General features: G+C 34.5%; 1 protein-coding gene across 1 annotated transcript; it reads left to right on the top strand.

The window, feature by feature from the left end:
• Positions 1 to 6,352: 6,352 nt before the first annotated feature.
• Positions 6,353 to 7,507, top strand: LOC149532086 (uncharacterized). The gene is made up of 2 exons (XM_089808425.1): positions 6,353 to 6,560; positions 6,699 to 7,507. The coding sequence occupies exons 1-2, from the start codon at positions 6,353 to 6,355 to the stop codon at positions 7,505 to 7,507; spliced, it is 1,017 nt and encodes a 338-aa protein (XP_089664551.1).
• The last annotated feature ends 12,819 nt before the right edge of the window (positions 7,508 to 20,326 follow it).

Raw genomic sequence — 20,326 nt, 5'->3', positions numbered from 1 at the left:
TGTTTGGCTGCTATCTAATGCATTCTCTTTGGTTCAACCATGAACTGACTAAGAGAGTTAATTGCAAATGCTATATCTAGCCTAGTATTGACCAAATACATAAGTGAACCAATCCACTGTCTGTATAAAGTGGGATCTACATCCTTCTCCTTGGATGTATCTACCTTCCTCAATTTGTGATCATGGGTGTATACATGGCTTTGCAATCCTCTATCCTAAATTTCTTCAAGATTTCAATCCAGTATTTCCCTTGACCAAGGAAAATCTCCCCATCTGTCTGCCACACTTCCATGCTTAGAAAGTAGTGCATTAGTCTCAAATCCTTCATCTCGAACTCTTCTGCAAGGTTCTTCTTGCAATCCACTGTGAGCCCTAGTGAACCTGTAAGAAACAGGTCATCCACATAAAGAGCAAGAATGAGAATCTCACCCCCAACCACCAAGTAGTAGAGGTTAGCATTCGCTTCACTCTTCACAAAGCCCATTTTCTACAAGTATGTATCAATGTGCTCATACCACGCTCTAGGAGCCTGCTTGAGTCTGTACAATGCATTTTTCAATCTCCACACATGTGTCTCTTTGATGTGTGCTACAAACCCTTCTGGTTGTTCTATTTATACCTCCTCCTTCAACTCACCATTAAGGAATGTTGTCTTGACATCCATTTGATGGATCTTCCATCCCATGTATGCTGCAACTAAGATTATAGCTCATATAGAAGTATACTTGGCAACTGGAGAAAATGTCTCCTCATAATCTATTCCCTCCTTCTGAGAGAACCCTTTTGCCACGAACCTTGCCTTGTATTTCTTGATGCTACCATCTACATCATGCTTTATCTTATAAATCTAGTGTGATCCAACTACAGCCCTTTCTATTCATCTGGGCACTACCTCCCACACATCATTCTGCATTATTGAGGAATATTCCTCAACCATAGCATCTCACCATACCTGATGCTTTGTAGCTTCCTAATAGCTGGAAGGCTCACTATCTACCAACTAACTAACTAATGTCACATAGTCATTGAACTTGATTGGTTGTCTCCACTATCTAGTACTCTTCCTAGGAGCTCCCATAAACTCCTAAGTATCCCTTTGTGTATCTAAAACCTCATGGTTCCTACTGCCAATTGTAGAGGATGAAATGTCAACCTCTAAGTCCTCTAGATGCATTTCCTATTGCACCTGTTGCTCCATACTCTGTGAATCTTCACTACCAAAGTCTACACTTGTACTGGTAACTGTACTTGAGCTTTGCTACCCTTGACTTGGTCTTGGAGCTTTTTTTGGCTACTCACTCTGATCATCTTCTGGCAAATCTCTAGATCTCCTAAATGCCTTGTCCTCCATGAACTTGACATCATTTCTAGCAATAATTTTTTTAGTCCCTGGAATCTATATGCCTTTGAGGTCTCACTGTACCTGACAAAGTACCCCCTCTCTACAGTCTGATCTAACTTTGTACATGAATCTCCAAGAATATGATAATATGCCAAACTCCCAAATATTTTGAAGTGACCAACATCCTCTAGTGTCATCTTCCCTAGCACCTTGTGTGGAACTCTATTCTAGATGTAGACTATTGTATTACACGCCTCTGCCCATAAGTAACGGGACATGTCCTAGTCATGTAGCATAGCTCTTGTTGCCTCTAATAGATTCTTCCTCTCAACAACTATATTCTACTATGGATTGTAAGGAATAGTCCATTCTCTCTTGATTCCTTCTCTGGTACAGAACTCCTAGAAGACATTTCCTTTGTACTTGCCTCCATTGTCTAACCGAAGAACCTTTATCTTCTTTCCTATTGAATTCTCCACAAGGGCCTTGAACTCTCAGAATTGACTGATACCTCATCCTTAGTCTTCAAGAAGTATATCTAGGTCTTTCTAGAGAAATCATCAATAAAAGTAACATAGTACTCATATCCTCTAAGAGATTTCATCGACATCAGTCCACAAACATTTGAATGTACTATATCAAGAACACCCTCAGATCTAGTGTCACTTCTTGGAAAAGATGCTTTCACAAACTTCCCCAACACACATCCCTTACATACATCATCATGCTATGTGCTCACCTCTAGAACACCTATCACTGTCTCGTGAAGCAATCTAAGTGCTCCATGATGAATATGGTCCATCCTCCTATTCCATAGCTCTCCAAGATCTCTAGGATTACTACTGCTCATGAGTGCCTTAGGAGTATCAAACTGCAATCTATAAAGGTGACCTCTCCTAACTCCAATAGTTATGGGTGATTTCCAATCCTTGTGCTTAATCAACACATTTGTCCCTCTAAAGAGTACATTATACCCCCTATCCTGAAGAACAACTACAGAAATCAAATTCATACCTAAGCCTGGCACATGCAACACATCATGAAGTGGAATTATCTTTCCATTCTCCCTCTGAAATTGAATAGTCCCTTTCCCAACTGGGTTGAGTTTAGACAAGTTTCCCACAGAAATCTAAATGTTTGTGTTCTCCTCCTTGTAACTGGAGAAGTACTCTCTAACTCATGTTATATGAAATGACACCCCACTATCTATATACCAAACACACTGTAAGGTTAAGCTAACCATACAAGCTATGAGTGCAAACTCATCTTCGATTCTACTAGAGAGTTCTTCTACACTTGCTGAAGATGCCACTTGGTTCTTACCCTTCTTCCTCTCTGGGCAATCACTGACATAGTGGCCAAACTCATGACATCCAAAGTACTTGACCTTATAAAGGTCCTCCTTCTTCTTCTCACTTTGTGAATTCAATCCTTTACTAGATCCCTTCTTTGCTTTCCCTTTCCCTGCTAGAGAAATATTCTCTTGTTCCACCTCATTTTTCTGACTCTTGTTGGCCCCATTGACAAGACTTGGTCTAAACTCCTCCTGAGTGAAATTAGTCCATAGTTGATCCCAACTCAGTAAATTATCTTGTCCACTGACAACTTGAACAAATACACTCCATTGCTTAGTAAACCCATTTAGGGCTATTCTCACTAGCTCATCATCACTAGGGCTATCTCCAACAGCTGCTAACTCATCCTTGACAAGTCTGAGCCTAGTGAGGTAACTTGTGATGTCTTCTCCCTGGTTCATCTAGGTATTCTTTTGCTTCTCTTTGAGAATCAACTTCTTGTTGGTGGTAGCATTCTGGTATAGATTCAGAATGGCATCCCACATCTTCTTTGTCGTATGTAGCTCTATGATATGTGGAACAATATGATCCTTAACACCATCAAGAATAATCCTCCTCACCTTGGCATCATCCTTCTTATATGTTGCAAGCTATGTTGCATCCACTGGTACAGGTACATCACTGGTAGCATAATTTTTGATATCATTCTCTTCCAACAATAAAGAAATTTTGGCCTTCCAGACACCAAAATTCAAGGCACCATCCAATCTATCTTGATCTCTCAAACCAACTGAAGCCATCTTAAAGGATTAAAGCAATAATAAATCTAAAGAGATCAAAAAAAATTTCTTGGGGCAAAACTCTTTTACCCTTAACAATGCTCTAATACCATGTGAAAAATTAACTATTGCAGTCACTAATTATTAATCTCCTATTGTAAATGATTATTAAACTACTGAAAATAAATTCCTAGCTAATATCAAAAAATAATGCAACTGCAACTTCATTTATAAAATATGGAAAAAAATGTGCAACACAATGAACATAATATTTTTGGACAATTTGTCTCTAGAAAAACCCCTAAGGGAAAACCAATTCTACAGATGAGGAACTATATTAAACTTTAGCAAATCAAGAGATACAAAATTTCTTGCCTCTCACTGGCAAAACTCTGACAACCTCCTAATTTCTCCTACTGATATTCCCCACTACTATTCCCAGGCTACCACTGTGCCCTTGCTAACACTGCAAGACTATTTGCTAACACTGCAAACTTACAAACTCATTTGTTAGCACTACAAATGTTTCTCCAAACTTCTTATTCTCCAAATGCCCCCTAGACCCCCTTTTATGCTACTCTCATTAGTGAACCAATGGCCAAGATCAATTTACAATCGACGGTTGAGATATAAAACAACTTACCAACCCTAACAAAATTGGTTTTTAGTTGCTTCTAAAAGAAGTCAATTATTTAATAAATAATTATCCTTACTCTAACCAATTTCTTAGCAAAAACAATTATATACTAAATAATAGCATGTGGACAAACAGCTATCCAAGCTACCAAAACTAACACACACACACACACACACACACACACATATGCATATACACATATATATGTGTATGTGTAAATACACATATCTATGTGCATACGTATATGTATATATATACATATACGTATACACATATACATGTGTATATATATGTATCTATACATACATACATATATATATACATATACACATATATATGTGTACATACATACATACATACATACATACATACATACATACATACATACATACATACATACATACATATATATATATATATATATATATATATATATATATGTGTGTGTGTGTGTGTGTGTGTGTGTGTGTGTTTTTGTACGTATTTGTGTATGTATGTGTGTATGTGTATATATATATTATTAAAAGTTTGAAGTACATAATAAAAAAGGATGTAACAACCATGTAGCTTATACTGGAATCATAAAAACAACCTTGATGTAGAATAGAAGGAAGAAAATCTATGTGAAATATAAAAATGAGGGAGGATTATAAGTAAAAACCACATTAAAACTAAAAGTCAATAAAAATCTTTAAAAGTGAACTAACATTTCATGGCAACCCATCACTAGATTGGAAGTGAAAAGAATGTGAAACACGTTATATAAATATTTATTATGAGTAGACATGGCTATTATACCCAAGAAAAAATATCGTTGCCACAAATTTTGTATTCCAAGTAGAGTATTCTCTAAGATTCATAGAATTTAACAACAATGGCACCACTTAGAGCCTTTCTTGATAACACCTTCTCGATATAGATTATATCTTTTGAAAACTATGTGTTTAGATTATATCTTTTGAAAACTATGTGTTGAATTACCAAAACCCACTAATTTTTGACACATCTTGTCTCGTTAATCTTGTCCAATAAGAACTCATTTTGGCTAGTCACCGACAAGGAATAATCCATAATTAATAAAATGACTACACCACACCAAATAGAGTATTTCACCTATCATTGTGTGTCCTCGTCTACTTTACCAACTATGTTACACTTAAAATCTAGTGACATTCATAAGTTATCAACACATTATCACTTCCTGTCTACCAAACAACATTAAATTTTATATTATATAGATTGTTACTTGATGTAACTCCACATCTACGTAAAATTTTGATTAAACTTTGCTAATCAAATTATAGCTCCTCACAATCTATAAAAAATAATATTTTCATTTGACATACAATTCATTCAATCATTACAACCTATATCCATACCACAACCAAAACTTTCTTGACCATCTCATATATAACATGACTTTGCCTACCAAAAACTAACATCTCAACCACCATCACAATAAAAATGATAAATTCGTTCCAATTCATCCATCGATAACTCCCATACCAAAAGTAAATAAATAAATCTCACTTGTGAACTTTAATTTAAACAAAACACTTCAACAATATGTTAATTTTAATTTTGATATTTGATCCACAAATACGGCTAAAACGGTCCAGTATACTAATTTTCCTCAATCTAATCATACGTTTCTTATGGAGCAAATAATTTAAGACATTAATTTTATAGTGCATGATTTGATATTAAAAAGACATTATATTTGGGTTTTGGATGTCTCGTTTGAGGCAAATATAGAAACATTCTGATCCTTATACATGTCCATGCTTTCTACAGCATAAAGAAACATTCTGTTATGCAAGAGGATTTTATCAATGTGACTTTCAATTTTAAAAACTAGCTTGTGGCGACGTGATGAAGTGGACGGGAAGAGACAAATATATTGAAAGTTGTTGCAGGTGGCATAAAGAGTAAAAGTAGTTTGTGGTTGCTTCCATTAAATCATTCGCCGTCCCGTAGATGAGACGTTACAATAGTAAAATGATTTTGGACGCCCCGGCCAGAATCTGATTTCCTTCGTAGGAGACGCTGCTCCAATTGAATGATCGTTTCAGAATTTTATACTAACTTTGTATCCGATGAGTTGAATAGGGTGACATATTAATCCAGAAAACCAAGCAGATAGAGGCACTCAGAGTTCAACTTTACATCGTGCGAAGGGATGGCGGTCCCGTGAAGAAGAAGCAATGGAAGGGAGTGGCCATAAAAGCAGAGGATGGTCCGATTCATTTGAGGGAAGCGTAGCCGCAGAGACTCGTATAACAATAGTAATTGTGTGGAAATGGCTGCGAAGATGTTAATCGCTGCACTTTGCGTGGTGGTGGTCATGGGGAGTGCAAACGGCGTGGTTGCACAGGGGAAGGGAAACAAGAGAGTTTCATGTAATGAGTGGGCGTACAGGAAGACCTGCTATGGATACGCCCACTACTGTCCCGACGACTGTGCCTATGGCTGCGTCATGGACTGCAAGAGTTGCAAGGCTGTTTGCCGTAAGTAGCTAGCCCTATCTTATATATCTGTCATGTCTAATCCTGCATTATCATAATTCTCATATGTTTGTTTTTATAGTTTATTGTGGAAAGTGGAGATTGATATAACAAGTTTGGGTGTGTGTGTGGGGTGTGCAGCGTGCAACAAGCCCGGAGGGGTGTGCCAGGACCCTCGGTTCATCGGGGGGGACGGCATCATGTTCTACTTCCACGGCAAGAGAGACTCCAACTTCTGTCTCGTGTCCGACTCGGAGCTCCACATCAACGCTCACTTCATCGGGAAGAGAGGCGAGGGAATGGGAAGAGACTTCACGTGGGTGCAGTCCATCGGAGTCCTCTTCGGCGGAAACAAGAAACACAAGCTCTTCCTCGGAGCCAACAGAGTCTCCTCCTCTTCCTGGGACGATTCCCTCGACCAGCTCTCCATCGCCTTGGACGGCAACTCCGTCCAGCTTCCCACTGAGGAGGGAGCCACTGCCACTCTCCCCCTCTCTTCACCCTCCAACCTTATCACTATCGTCCGATCTGACAAGGCTAACGCCGTGACCGTCCAAGTGGAGAACAAGTTCACGATCACAGCGGGCGTGGTGCCCATCACTCCCGAGGAGTCTCGAGTCCACAAGTACGGAATCACGGCGGAGTCGGAGGACTGCTTCGCGCATCTGGAGCTGAGCTTCAAGTTCTATTCATTGAGCCCCAAAGTGAGCGGCGTGCTCGGGCAGACGTACGGAGAGGAATATAGGAGCCCCATAAACTTGGGAGCCGCCATGCCCGTGGTGGGAGGCGAAGCCGACTACGTCGCCACCGATCTCTTCGCCACCGACTGCAAAGTCGCCCGATTCGACTCGCCCAGCAACAACAACGAGAAAGACATCAACGCATTCTCCATCGTCGACCTCAACTGCGCAGGGAGACCCGGTGGCCGCGGCATGGTTTGCCGCAGATAGAGATCTCTTCATCATCAACAAATAATAGTTTCTCATGTATTATGGCCACTGACCAGTACTCTCATGGCCGCTAAATAAAACTCTCAACGACATCTCCAACTTTAATAATCAATCTCATAGCTCCCGAGTTCCATTCCATTACTATTTATGCCAGCTACGTTCATTGATAACAATTCTTTCTAAGTTTATTGTGAGGTGGATACCATATTTCCACGGATAAATTACTTTGAGGATCCTACAGTCTGGAAATCGTTTGGCCTCACTGTTTCATTTATGAATCTAGAATAATTAAACTAGACAGTTGTTATAGACTTTCTAAGTTTATTGGATGGTGGATCCGTTAATTCCATAGATAAGGTGAAGTGGGTTAAAACTAATCTAACAATATATATATATATATATATATATATATATAACAATCACTTTTGAAACTTAATTTAGTATTTTAATTTATAAAAGTAGAAATGTACTTGAACATAAATTAGATCACAATGTAAATTAATGTAGTATACAACATACTAAAGCAAGTCTTTCTATTAAGTAATACTACCATACAAATTTAGAGTAAGTATAGTGATATAATCATATGTGTAAAATAAACTATATAAACGAAAATACCAAGCACTAATAAATAGATCAACTAAAAACAAGAAATTATGCATGGTTTAAGAGAACACTTTGTATATTACTAAAGCTATGGTGCTGAGATCCATTGATTGCAATTCCACCAATTCCATTGGTTTTTGTAATATTGGCTATATATTGACATCTTCCTTACACAAGTTACAATTAGTTAAACTTTCACACTTGAACACCAAAATTTCAGCAACAATTTATCTTCATTCAAACATTCAAAAAGATGGTCTATGATAATTGTAGCAATCTATCATAATACTAAGAAGATTGTGAGACCTAGTCTATCGTAATGATACCAACAAAATGAAAAATATGGACAATAGCCTCAAGCATAAATAAACAGATGAATTATGAGAATACGAAGCGTCCATGCATTAAAAATAACTTATATGAGAATATGAAACCACGATACTTTCTATAGGTGAACAAGGAGGAGAAATACGTGGGAAAAGAGAGTGAGACCACTCTCTCCCTCTATAGCTTCCTAGTGGATGATTAGCTCAAGACTCTACTTGAAAAACTCGTCAAGGAGGAGGTGGAGAAACCGTCCATGGAGGATCCCAATGAGAAGGAGGGGGAGGACGTGGAGGACAAAGAGGGGAACTAGCCCCTATGCCTTTGTTTCTTTTTTCTTTTTTATGTTATGGTTAACTATGAACTTCATGCCCTTTGTGGCATTTTTAGTTAAGTAGATATTAAATGTTTTAACAACAGCACTTGTAATTTATGTTGTTGAGTTACATTTTGGTATCATATGTATGTTAGGGGTACTTTTGTTGATACTGATATTAAGAAGCGTCTTGTTATGTTGATAATCATTAAGATGATTTTGATATCCAAAAAAGGTATTGGTTAGATAGTAGGGGTAAGTATTGGTTGTTTTGTGGCCTTATGTACTATGAGGTCAGCGCCCTTCTTTTGGCTACTATCTAAGACATAAAAAATAACTTATATTTGAAAGACTTGTAATCATAGTTACTAGTACATTTATTTATTAAAAAAAAAGAGAAATCATATATTTAAAATGAAAAAAACCAAGAGAAGCCCATAGAAAATCCCATATTTGAATCCCAGATAAACCTAATACGTGAAAATTAATTATAAACCTAGAGAAATTATATGTGAAAAATAATGATTAACCCAAAAAGAAAATCCAGATATAAAATGAAAAAAATGAAGAAAAGTCTATCGAAATCCATTCAAACTACAACACCTAGTAATAATTAAATGCACATTGTACACCTTTTTTTCACATTTCCTCTAATTATTTCTTTCTATCACATTACATTCAATAATTTCAATGGCAAGCAACTGAAACATAAAACTATTGCCTTTCTAGTCAAATGTCTCGTATACAGAGGAGAAATCTCTAGTCCCATTTTCCATAAAATAGGTTACATGTTTTCATTTCCTCATTTTAAGATAGAATTTTAATAATGATTAGATAATACAATATTATTAAATAAATAATGATAATAAAGTTATATTAAAACTAATACTAAAATATAAAAATAGGAAATTATTATTATTTCATCTATATTATTAACAAAATAATATTTAGTATGATATTTTAAATAATTAAAAATTAATAAAATTTCAGTGAGTAAATAAAGAATTAAAATTAAATACAACAGACAATATTGCAGAAATTATGTTAACTTTCGAAATAGAATTTGATAATAAATAATAATATGTTGGAAGATTAGGGGGATTGTTGGAAGATTGGTTGGAAGCATGAATGTTGATGATACTTGTATGGGGGAGTACTACTATGATGATATGTTACATTCATGAGTGAGTTTGTCATTTATGTCAACATAGAATATTTTATGTCTACATAGCAATTTTCTGTGGTATCTGACAAAAGAACAGCAAAAAGATTAAGTTGGTACGGACGAGTAGTTGAGCATGATAACCTCTCGAGGTTATGGGAGATACTTTTGAGTATCTGGTATATGTAGTTAACATTGAAAGAAGAAAGGATAAGTCTAGAAGAAGTTTTGTAAGTTTTGGTAATGTTTGTTCTGAGATAGAGTTTACATAGGCATGTTCTAGTAAACTTATTATATCTCTTAGCAAAGATGATATCTTGAGGATCGAGGTTGAGGACATGGAGAAGACACGTTGAGAATGATGTGGCTAAGCTCGCTCATCATAATATTGCGTGTACAGAAAGTTATTCAAGTTGCAAGATGTTCTTAATGTGGTCCTATAATAATTAATTGAGAAGGTCTAACAACCGACTCAGGGAATTATTTTATGGACTTGGTATAAAGGAAGGACATTTTCCTTTATCATGACATGGTCAGAATGCAAAGTGTGAATGTTCGATAAATAGCAGAAATTGTGGAATGTGAAGTTGAGTAGAGCAGTGTGGAAGTGAAGGAAACTTCATTACCGAGGTTTTGCTGAGTGGTCTGAGGTTTAGTATTTGGATCCCAGGTTCGTTACCTAGTCTACAAGGTCTAATAGTGATTGGTCTGGTTGACAGGACAGAAGAAAGAAGAAGATAACATTAAATTACTTGTTTGAGCAGTGAGCTCTTCTTGTAATTGAAATTGCATGTTTAGGCAGTGGGCTCTTCGTGCATACATTATACCACAACTCCTAATAGGGTTGGAATCTCCTAATAGGGATTCAAAGTCTCCTAAGAGGGACTCATTGTACTAAATGTTGTAATAGACTCCTAATAGGGTCCATCCTCTAACAAAGAATATTTATATTAGTACATCATCTTGTGGGCATCATTCCCACCAATGTTTTCCCTTTGATCAAGGATTCAAGCATATTCATGGTAGCAACCTAACAATTTGGACTAAAAGAAATATATATTTCAACTCAACAGAAGAAATTATTGTATCACTTGAGGACAAGCAATTTGAGGAAGGGCAGATTGTCATATCTCCATTTTAAGATAGAATTTTAATAATAATTAGATAATACAATGTTATTAAATAAATAATGATAATAAAGTTATATTAAAACTAATACTAAAATATAAAACTAAGAAATAATAATTTATTTATCTATATTATTAATGAAATAATATTTAGTATGATATTTTAAATAATTAAAAAATAATAAAATTTCAATGAGTAAATAAAGAATTAAAATTAAATACAAGTGACAATATTGTAGAAAGTATGTTAACTTTATAAATAGAATTTAATAATAAATAATAACAAACAAAAATAAGTAAGTAAATAAATAATATAAGATAGAATAATGTAAATTACCTAAATATAATGAAAAGTCAAGAGATGTTTAACAAATAGATGTGACTCCTTAAAATTAAGATATTAAAGGGGGGAGAATTTATTTTAGAGAAGAAAAAAGAAGAGAAGAAGAGGGGAGTTCAAAATAGAAAAATAGAAGAGGAAAGTAATATGAAGAAAATAAGGAAGTGACTTTTTGAAAAGGTATCAATGATATTGAAAGGATACAAACCGTTGAAAGGATCATAATTATGAATAGTTCTCTTCAAAAAAAATTTGATTATAAAGTATTGGGAATTTTCCAAAGGATTTTAGTTATGAAGTGTTGTGACTTTTTGAAAGGATTATAACTATGAAGTGTTGTGACTTTTCAAAAGATTTGTATTATGAAAAGTTGTGACTCTTGGAAAAGAAGAAACAAAAAAGTATATTTTGTCATTTCCTTATAATAAGAAAAGGAAGAATTTTACTTATAATTAGATAAGGAAGAATTCTAGAAAGTAAATATAGAGTTGAGATAATTCTAGAAGGAATAATTCATTGAAGGGCCAACTAAAGATAGAGCCACATGGACCAAGAAAAGAAGAAAGTAAGAAAGGTATGTTTATAGATTATATTTGTTTAATTATATTTATGGATTTATTTATATTAATGAATCATAGTTGTAGATAATATTGTGTTAACCTATGGGATTAGCACTATGGATATTAATGAGACTTGAAGCATGGAGCATGTGAGATATTAAGATCTCTGTTGTCTACCACAACTGAGAATCAATGTTTCCTCGAAGCATGGAACATGTGAGATATTAAGATCTTCATTTTCTGCCATTGTCAAGAATCAATATCAAAGTATGGAGCATGGAGATATTAAGATCTCCATTGTTTTCCTAGCAGATAATTGATGTGCCAAAATATTCTGATGTTTTCAACATATGCATATGTGAGTAGCCTTGGATAGAGGATTCTCATCCAAGAAGAATCTTAAGGGGTTCACTTCAAGGAAGATGGTGAGGTAGCTATGAGCTAGGAAACCCAACTTAGAGACATCCTTAAGATTGGGGTTAACTTAGAGAGTGGAACAATATAGTTAGTTTTGTTATTGCTGTGATTCTAACCATTATTTTCTAAGAATTACTTGTCCCAAACTAACCCTAATAGTGGGGACATTACAATGGTAGGGCAGACTATCATATCTCCATTTTATGATAGAATTTCAATAACGATTAGATAATACAGTGTTATTAAATAAATAATGATAATAACGTTATATTAAAACTAATACTAAAATATAAAACTAGGAAATAATTATTATTTAATTTATATTATTAACAAAAAAATATTTAGTATGGTATTTTAAATAATTAAAAATTAATAAAATTTCAATGAGTAAATAAAGAATTAAAATTAAATAAAGAGACAATGTTGTAGAAAGTGTGTTAACTTTCTAAATAGAATTTAATAATAAACAATAATAAACATAAATAAGTAAATAAGTAATATAAGATAGAATAATATAAATTAACTAAATCTAATGAAAAGTCAAGAGATGATTAACAAATAAGATATTAAAGGGGGGGAAAGTTTATTTTAGAGCGAAGAAAAAAGAGAAGAGATGAAAAGGGGAGTTCAAGAAGGAAAAATAGAAGAGGAAAGTAATATGAAGAAAATAAGGAAGTGACTTTCTGAAAAGGTGTCAATGATATTGAAACGATGTGAACCTTTGAAAGGGTCATAATTATGAATAGTTGTGACTATTCAAAATATTTTGATTATAAAGTATTGAAATTTTTCCAAAGGATTTTAGTTATGAAGTGTTGTGACTTTTCGAAAGGATTATAATTATGAAGTGTTGTAACTTTTCAAAAGATTTTTATTATGAAAGGTTGTGACTCTTGGAAAAGAAGAAGCAAAAAAATATATTTGGTCCTTTCCTTATAATTAGAAAAGGAGGAATTCTAGAAAGTAAATATAGAGTTGAGATCATTCTAGAAGGAATAATTCATTGAAGGGCCAACTAAAGATAGAGCCACATGGACCAAGAAAAGAAGAAAGTAAGAAAGATATTTTTATGGATTAAATATGCTTAATTATATTTATGAATTTATTTATATTAATCAATCATACTTGTAGATAATATTGTGTTAATCTATGGGGCTAGCACCATGGATATTAATGAGACTCGAAGCATGGATCATGTGAGATATTAAGATCTCCATTGTCTACCATGGTCGAGAATTGATATTAAAGCATGGAGCATGGAGATATTAAGATCTCTATTGTCTACCTAGTCTATAATTGATGTGCTAGAATATTTTGATATTTTCATCATATGCATATGTGAGTAGCCTTGGATAGAAGATGCCTTCCCAAGAAGAATCTTAATGGGTGTGCTCTCGAGAAGACGGCGAGGTAGCTATGAGATAGGAAGCCCAACTTGGAGATGTCCTTAAGATTGGGGTTAACTTAGAAGGTAGAATAACATAGTTGGTTTTGTTATTGTTGTGATTCTAACCATTATTTTGTAAAAATTACTTGTCCCAAACTAACCCTAATAGTGGGGACATTACACATGTTTCCCCTCCCTCATTTATTTTTTGTCAACCAATAATATCCATAGTAAAATATTCTCTAACAGTTCCAACTCCATAGCTAATGTTTTCCTTCAAAGGAGTTTAATTGGTTCCTTTTATGACAATACTCAATGGGGAGTTTTTATAAGTCGCAAATTAAGAAATTGTAGTAACCTATCACTTGAAAGTCGAAATATCCTTAAGAATATTGCCATATCTTTTTGTAGGAGCATTGGATTTTTCTTGATAACAACATTTTGAAATGAACTATATATCTTGAAAGCACACTCTCTTGTTTTGGGAATGGCCTTAGGACTCAGACATCATGAAATGGACTAAAATATCTTGGAAGAACAATCTCTTGTTCTTAGGATAGACTCAAGGCATTGACGTCATCAAAAAAACAAAACTTTCTTGGAACAATGATCTCTTGTTTTGTACATGAATTTATATTTTTTAGTTTAATGAGGAATTTAGAAAATAGGTATATATTTTGTTTATATCATTCCCTATGTAATCCATTTTTTTTAACTCAAATGTTTGGAAAAAACCAATAATACCATGTAAATGTGTTAAGACCACATTTTACTCAAGCATGAAACATAAGAAATCACATTAATTACAAAAGATCGAATAAAAAAGTCAACATCAACAAAACATAAAAAGTAAATTTTATTCCATAATTAAGTCATTTATACATGGGTATGTGTAGGATAATGGTGTGCCAAAAAGTGGCAATGTGAAAAAAGTAGAGTTTGAAAACATCTAAAAGCGTTTCAAAATCCGCTTTGACTTTTTCCCACTTATCTCATACCAAGGCAAAAAGGTTGGGCCAAACTTGATCGAGTATCTAATCCATTATCGAGTACCTGATATCATATTGGGTATCTAATATAATATTGGGTATCTGATATTAGATCAGATACCCAAAACCTGCGAGTAGGAATTTGTTTTAAAAAAAATCTGAGAGCATTTTAGGCATTTGTATTTTGAGTTTGGTTTGTGCTGCTCCATTTCGGGTATCGGATAAAGGAACAAGTATCGGATGTAGGTAACTTTTTTTTGTATTTGTTTATATTTTTAATTAATTTTAATATAAATTAGTTATTTTAAATAGAAATTGTTGAAAATTAGGTCTTTTTAATAGAAATTGTTGAAAATTAGGTTATTTTCAATAGAAATTATGTTTTACAATTTAATAGGTATGGTTGACCTGAATGATGACACTAAGCCAAGAAATAATGTTCCTCGTAACACTCCACCAAAAGATCCAGTACCCCCTCAAAATTGTCCACCAAACGATACCCTACCCCCTCAAAACCTTCCTTGAATTGAAATTTTGATCTATGAAAATCTCACTAAATTGAGCATTTTGCAAACCACATATAACAATATACCTGCATTGGCTCCCATGTTATCCATATTAAACACCATAGTGGATAGTATTCAAATGCTTACCAATGAACAAAATGTTGCTTTTCACTGGCGTGAGAAAATGCATGCCATGTTTGATGATGGGTTGGACTATGATGAGGTTGCAGCCCTAAATATAACTAAAGATGATATAGTTAACCTTTTTGAAGACCAAAATAATTGGTAAAACAATAGAATACGTAAATCCCAAATTATCAATTAAATGGTGCACAAATGAGGCCATGTGTACAAACTTTTGGGATCATTGGTGGATGGTTTTTGATAAACCTCCACACACCAATTTAGAGCTGTCATTCTATTTCATTAAAACTTTGTATGTTGAATGTGTGTTGCACCTCAAGGTGAACTCCTGGAGCATGAGTCCCTACATGGGTAAAGGAGGAGGAGCTCCTTATGATAGACCCTTTTCCCAATGGAAGAAAGCTGACACTTTTTTCCCCCCTAGTGATGTCTCCCCCCTCCTCCAATGTAGCATCCTAATATCATTACAAAGTCTAGCTCTCAAACTATTAGAGCCATCCATAGATTTAGTAGCCTATTGATATCATAAGCTAGGTTGGTGTTGCCTCCCTGTGTTGATGATGCTGGCATGAGTTCATCATCGGTGAGCTTATCACATGTTTGTGTGCCCCATACTTGTATAACATGCAAGAATATTTGTTTGGTCCCATACGTGATCTTCCTGAGTATCAATTTGTATTTGAGGAGGATGATACACAGACACATGTACAGAGGCTACACACCCTAACATGAAGAGGAGGGGCATGTAGAAGTATGGAATCCTTCTGTGTCAGTACTTGTATACATTTTTTTGTTACAAAATCTGTGATTTAAAGTTAATCTTTATAATAGAATAATTTTAACCCATACTAACTTATACATGTATGTGATCTTCATTCATATTTAGTTGATGACTAGGGAGGAGCTTAGATAGGTTGATAATGTCACACTCTCAACTATTTCATTTGGCCTTGAGACATCTATGGTACCTTTGGTTTTGTTCTCATTATTTTTATATTTGATATTGGAGCATATATGGTTTCTAATCTTTCTTTTCTCTTGCAGGTATCACTTGTCATTGGGGGGCAAAGTGCGGGGGGTGAGGCAGAGCCCATTAACAAGGGAAAGATAATTAGATTCTTGTAAAGTGATTAAATATCGATGCATTCTTGTAAAATATTTGTGCTAATTAAATTTAATTACATTCTTTATTATACAGGGCATGGCTACTGGTGATGAGTCCAAGAATATTCGACATCGTAGACCCTCTGGCATTTTCATTCGCAATGAGAGCCTCATCATATGTATAAGTATCATTTATTTGTTATTTTCTTTATTTTCATAAAAAAATTCAAAACTAGTTCCCATAGTATTGACAACTAGGCTTTTGTATCTCATAGGAAACACCTAGTATATAGAAGGTTGGACATCAAAGTTTTGTATCTTTGCTCGCATATCCATTATATCTAGAGGAGGAGTCAATAGAGGTAAGTTGTAGTTTGAATTCTTGATTATATGTTATAAATTTAGTATGATATGAATTATAATGTTATAGTTTAATTTGTAGGTCCATTTACAAACATACTTGAACATATACAAGCCATAACCAACTAGGTTCCAGGCATCTTGACATATGAGAGGACTCCTGACCAATGCAGGAGGTTGATGAGAGAGGTATTTATGATGAAAGTTTAATACTATAAATCTTCATTAAAAAAAGCATCATTATGCATTAGAGTAATTTAATGTTAAATACATATAATCATATAGATTTAGTAGTGTAACTTTGGGTTTTCCTTTTTGTTTATGTAGTCTAGGCATCTGATCCACCTAGTTTAGCAAAGAGGTTGCATTTGGATGATCCACCAGCAGCATAGGATAGTATTATTGTCATAGGATGCATTGTGAGAAATTTTGAGATGGAATATGCCACATTGTATACAAAAATTTATTGATAGTATACACATTTCAATGACATGATCAGCCACATTTTGTATATGGAACTATGTATTTTGATATATATTTATGTAGTTTATCTATGGATACATTAACTTTGATATATATTTGTGTAATTTGTCTATGGATACATGTATTTTGACATATATTTTTTTCATTTATGTGCACAATGATATACATAATAATTTAGTATAGTATTGTCCAATTTATCATGTGTCATGTGTATTGTTCATGTTTATGGAATATCATTCATTTTGATCATGTTTGTTATATTCGATTCAAATGCAATAATTTGTGAAGAACATTTTTAAAGTATTTATTATCAAATTTTGATGCAATGTTTAATTTGGAATTATATCATATATGTTTAATTTTAAATGACCTCTACAATCCCTTAAGATGTCTATAGTTAGCCAAATCCATGGCCAATCTGGTCTTAGGAGCCCATCTTTAGTGTTACGAGATATTTTAGTATGTATTGGTTGCAAATGTTATTGGGGCTCTATGGTAAAAATAGGTGTGTCACTAGGTTATTGTAGACCTCAGCATGATTGTCTTGTAGCATTCAATGTTTCACGAATAGCCCCCATGAGCTTCGAATTACGACCCTCAAAAGATCAACCTCCAAATGCACTTAGAGCACCTTAGAGACTCTTCAATACAAGGTGATCATGAACATTTAAGGCTCTCTGTGGTTGGAAAAATGGTGTCATTGTATAGTTCACCCACCCATTTGAAGCTAATGGTGCTAACAATTTGATGCCAATATCAGTTGTTTCAAAGTTGTGCAATGATGCACCAATGAACTGAGGCACATTGCAATTTTTGGCATCGACTGAGATCATTTTGCCAAATCCAAATGGAATGTGATCTCTCTAAAATTAGATAGGTTACTATAGGCCTTAGTGTGACTATCCTTTAGCATTTGACATTTCATTGATAGCCCCCACGAGCTCCAAGTTATGACCCTTGGAAGATTGATCTTCAAACGCACTTAGAGCACCTTGGAGACTCTTTAGTATGGGGTGGTAGAAAATGTTGGAGGCTCTCTATGGCCAGAAAAATGGTTTCACTAGGGTTCACATGCCCATCTGGAGCTAATGGTACTAAATATTTGATGCCAAGATGATCAATTTCAACATTACACAGTGATGCACCAATGAACTGAGGCACATTGCAAGTTTTGGCATCAAGCGAGATCGTTGTGCTAAATCCAACTGGAATGTGATCTCTCCAAAATGAGATAGGTTATTGTAGGCCTTGACATGACCATCTTGTAGCATTCAATGTTTCATTGATAGCCCCCATGAGCTCTGAGTTATGACCCTCGAAAGATCAACTTTCAAATGCACTTAGATCACCTTGGAGACTCTTCGATACGGGGTGGCTACAAACATTGGATGCTCTCCATGGATAGAAAAAGAGTGTCATTAGGGTTCACCCACCCATCTAGAGCTAATGGCACTAACAATTCAATGCCGAGATCAACAGTTTCAAAGTTACGTAATGATGCACCTATGAACTAAGGCGCACTGCAAGTTTTGGCATTGTGCGAGAGCATTGTACCAAATCCAAATGAAATGTGATCTCTCCTAAATGAGATAGGTTATTATATGCCTCAGCATGACCATCCTATAGCATTTTATGTTTCACCAATAGCCCTTACGAGCTCCAAGTTACAACCCTCAAAAGATCAACCTCCAAATGCACTTAAAGCACCTTGGAGACTCTTCGATATGGGGTGGCTGCAAATGTTGGAGGCTCTTTGCAACCAGAACAAAGGTGTCACTAGGGTTAGTATTAAGTAAAAAAATTATTTTTTAGCTCCCTCAAGTTTTTGGCATTGGTAATAGTGCAATTTTGGTGTTAGTATTAAAATTAAAATCATCATTTTATAGGTCCCTCAACATAAACTACATTAAGTAAAAACATCTTTGTTTCTTAGATTAAATCAAAAAGTTTACATTTACAATATCTCAAGTGTTTCATCAGTATTACATCAATACACAACTACCAAAAATCGTAGTGTCAAAAATAGAATGGGTTTTTCTTCATTCTGCTCCTTATTTAGTTTTTATGTTTATGCATGGCTACTCTTTATGATGTACCTACATTCCAATATGATAAAAAAAAATAGTAAATAATCATATTAAACAAGATAATCATTTGTTCACTAAATAATTATGAACAAAAGAACATAAGAAGTAAATATACATAGTCGAGTGTTCCTATATGATCCTCTCTCTATTTTAGGGTCTCCAATAGGGCTTCATGATCAGCATTAGTAATAGTAAAAAGTTCTTTTACTTTTGGTCTTCCTTGATGCTTCAACAATTTCACATTTGGTTCTATAATAAGATGTGAATATATGAGAATTGTTTTGTGCCTCTGATAGTCTTTGAATGTAGGAATTCCATTCCTTCTAAGCATGTATGTTTGTAGCGATGTTCCAGCAACAACAATTGAACCAGTAGGATATGTGAATACATCATCATCTGTGATTGATTGTGCAATCTTTTGTTTACCTCTTACATAACATGCCAACAAATAATTTGATTTCTCATCACTCCCCTATGGTGGAACCAATGCAAAGACATGTCCTAGCTGAAGAAGATCTGATAGATGGTTATGCTCAAGTGAACTTTCTATGTCATCATTTCTGATAGAGAGTATGATAGACAATAGAGTAAGACAATGTGGATCTCATGTGTCCACCCACTAACTTGACTCACAGTGATCCCAATCACACTAAAAAATAACTAGGACAAAAGCAAGCTAGTTGTCATGTCCAAATGGTCCATGTACTAGAATCAGAGCTCCAGAATGAATATATTTTTTATGAGTCTCTAATAGTTGCACAATCTAATCTATCACCTATGGACCCTTCCTCAACCAACCAAAAGAACCTATGTATTATTGAATCAAGAGTCCCCCCTATGATAATGTTGAACTACATCAATCAACAATGCTACGAGCATCAAGAAGCTCTGCTCCTAAAATCTTCAA

The sequence above is a fragment of the Cupressus sempervirens genome, chromosome 11 (assembly GCF_028749045.1).
Source record: "Cupressus sempervirens isolate cs-2001-9-10 chromosome 11, ASM2874904v1, whole genome shotgun sequence".
Classification (NCBI taxonomy): domain Eukaryota; kingdom Viridiplantae; phylum Streptophyta; class Pinopsida; order Cupressales; family Cupressaceae; genus Cupressus; species Cupressus sempervirens.
The sequence above is the reverse complement of the archived record's forward strand: the minus strand, read 5'-3'. Positions and strand labels throughout refer to the sequence as shown.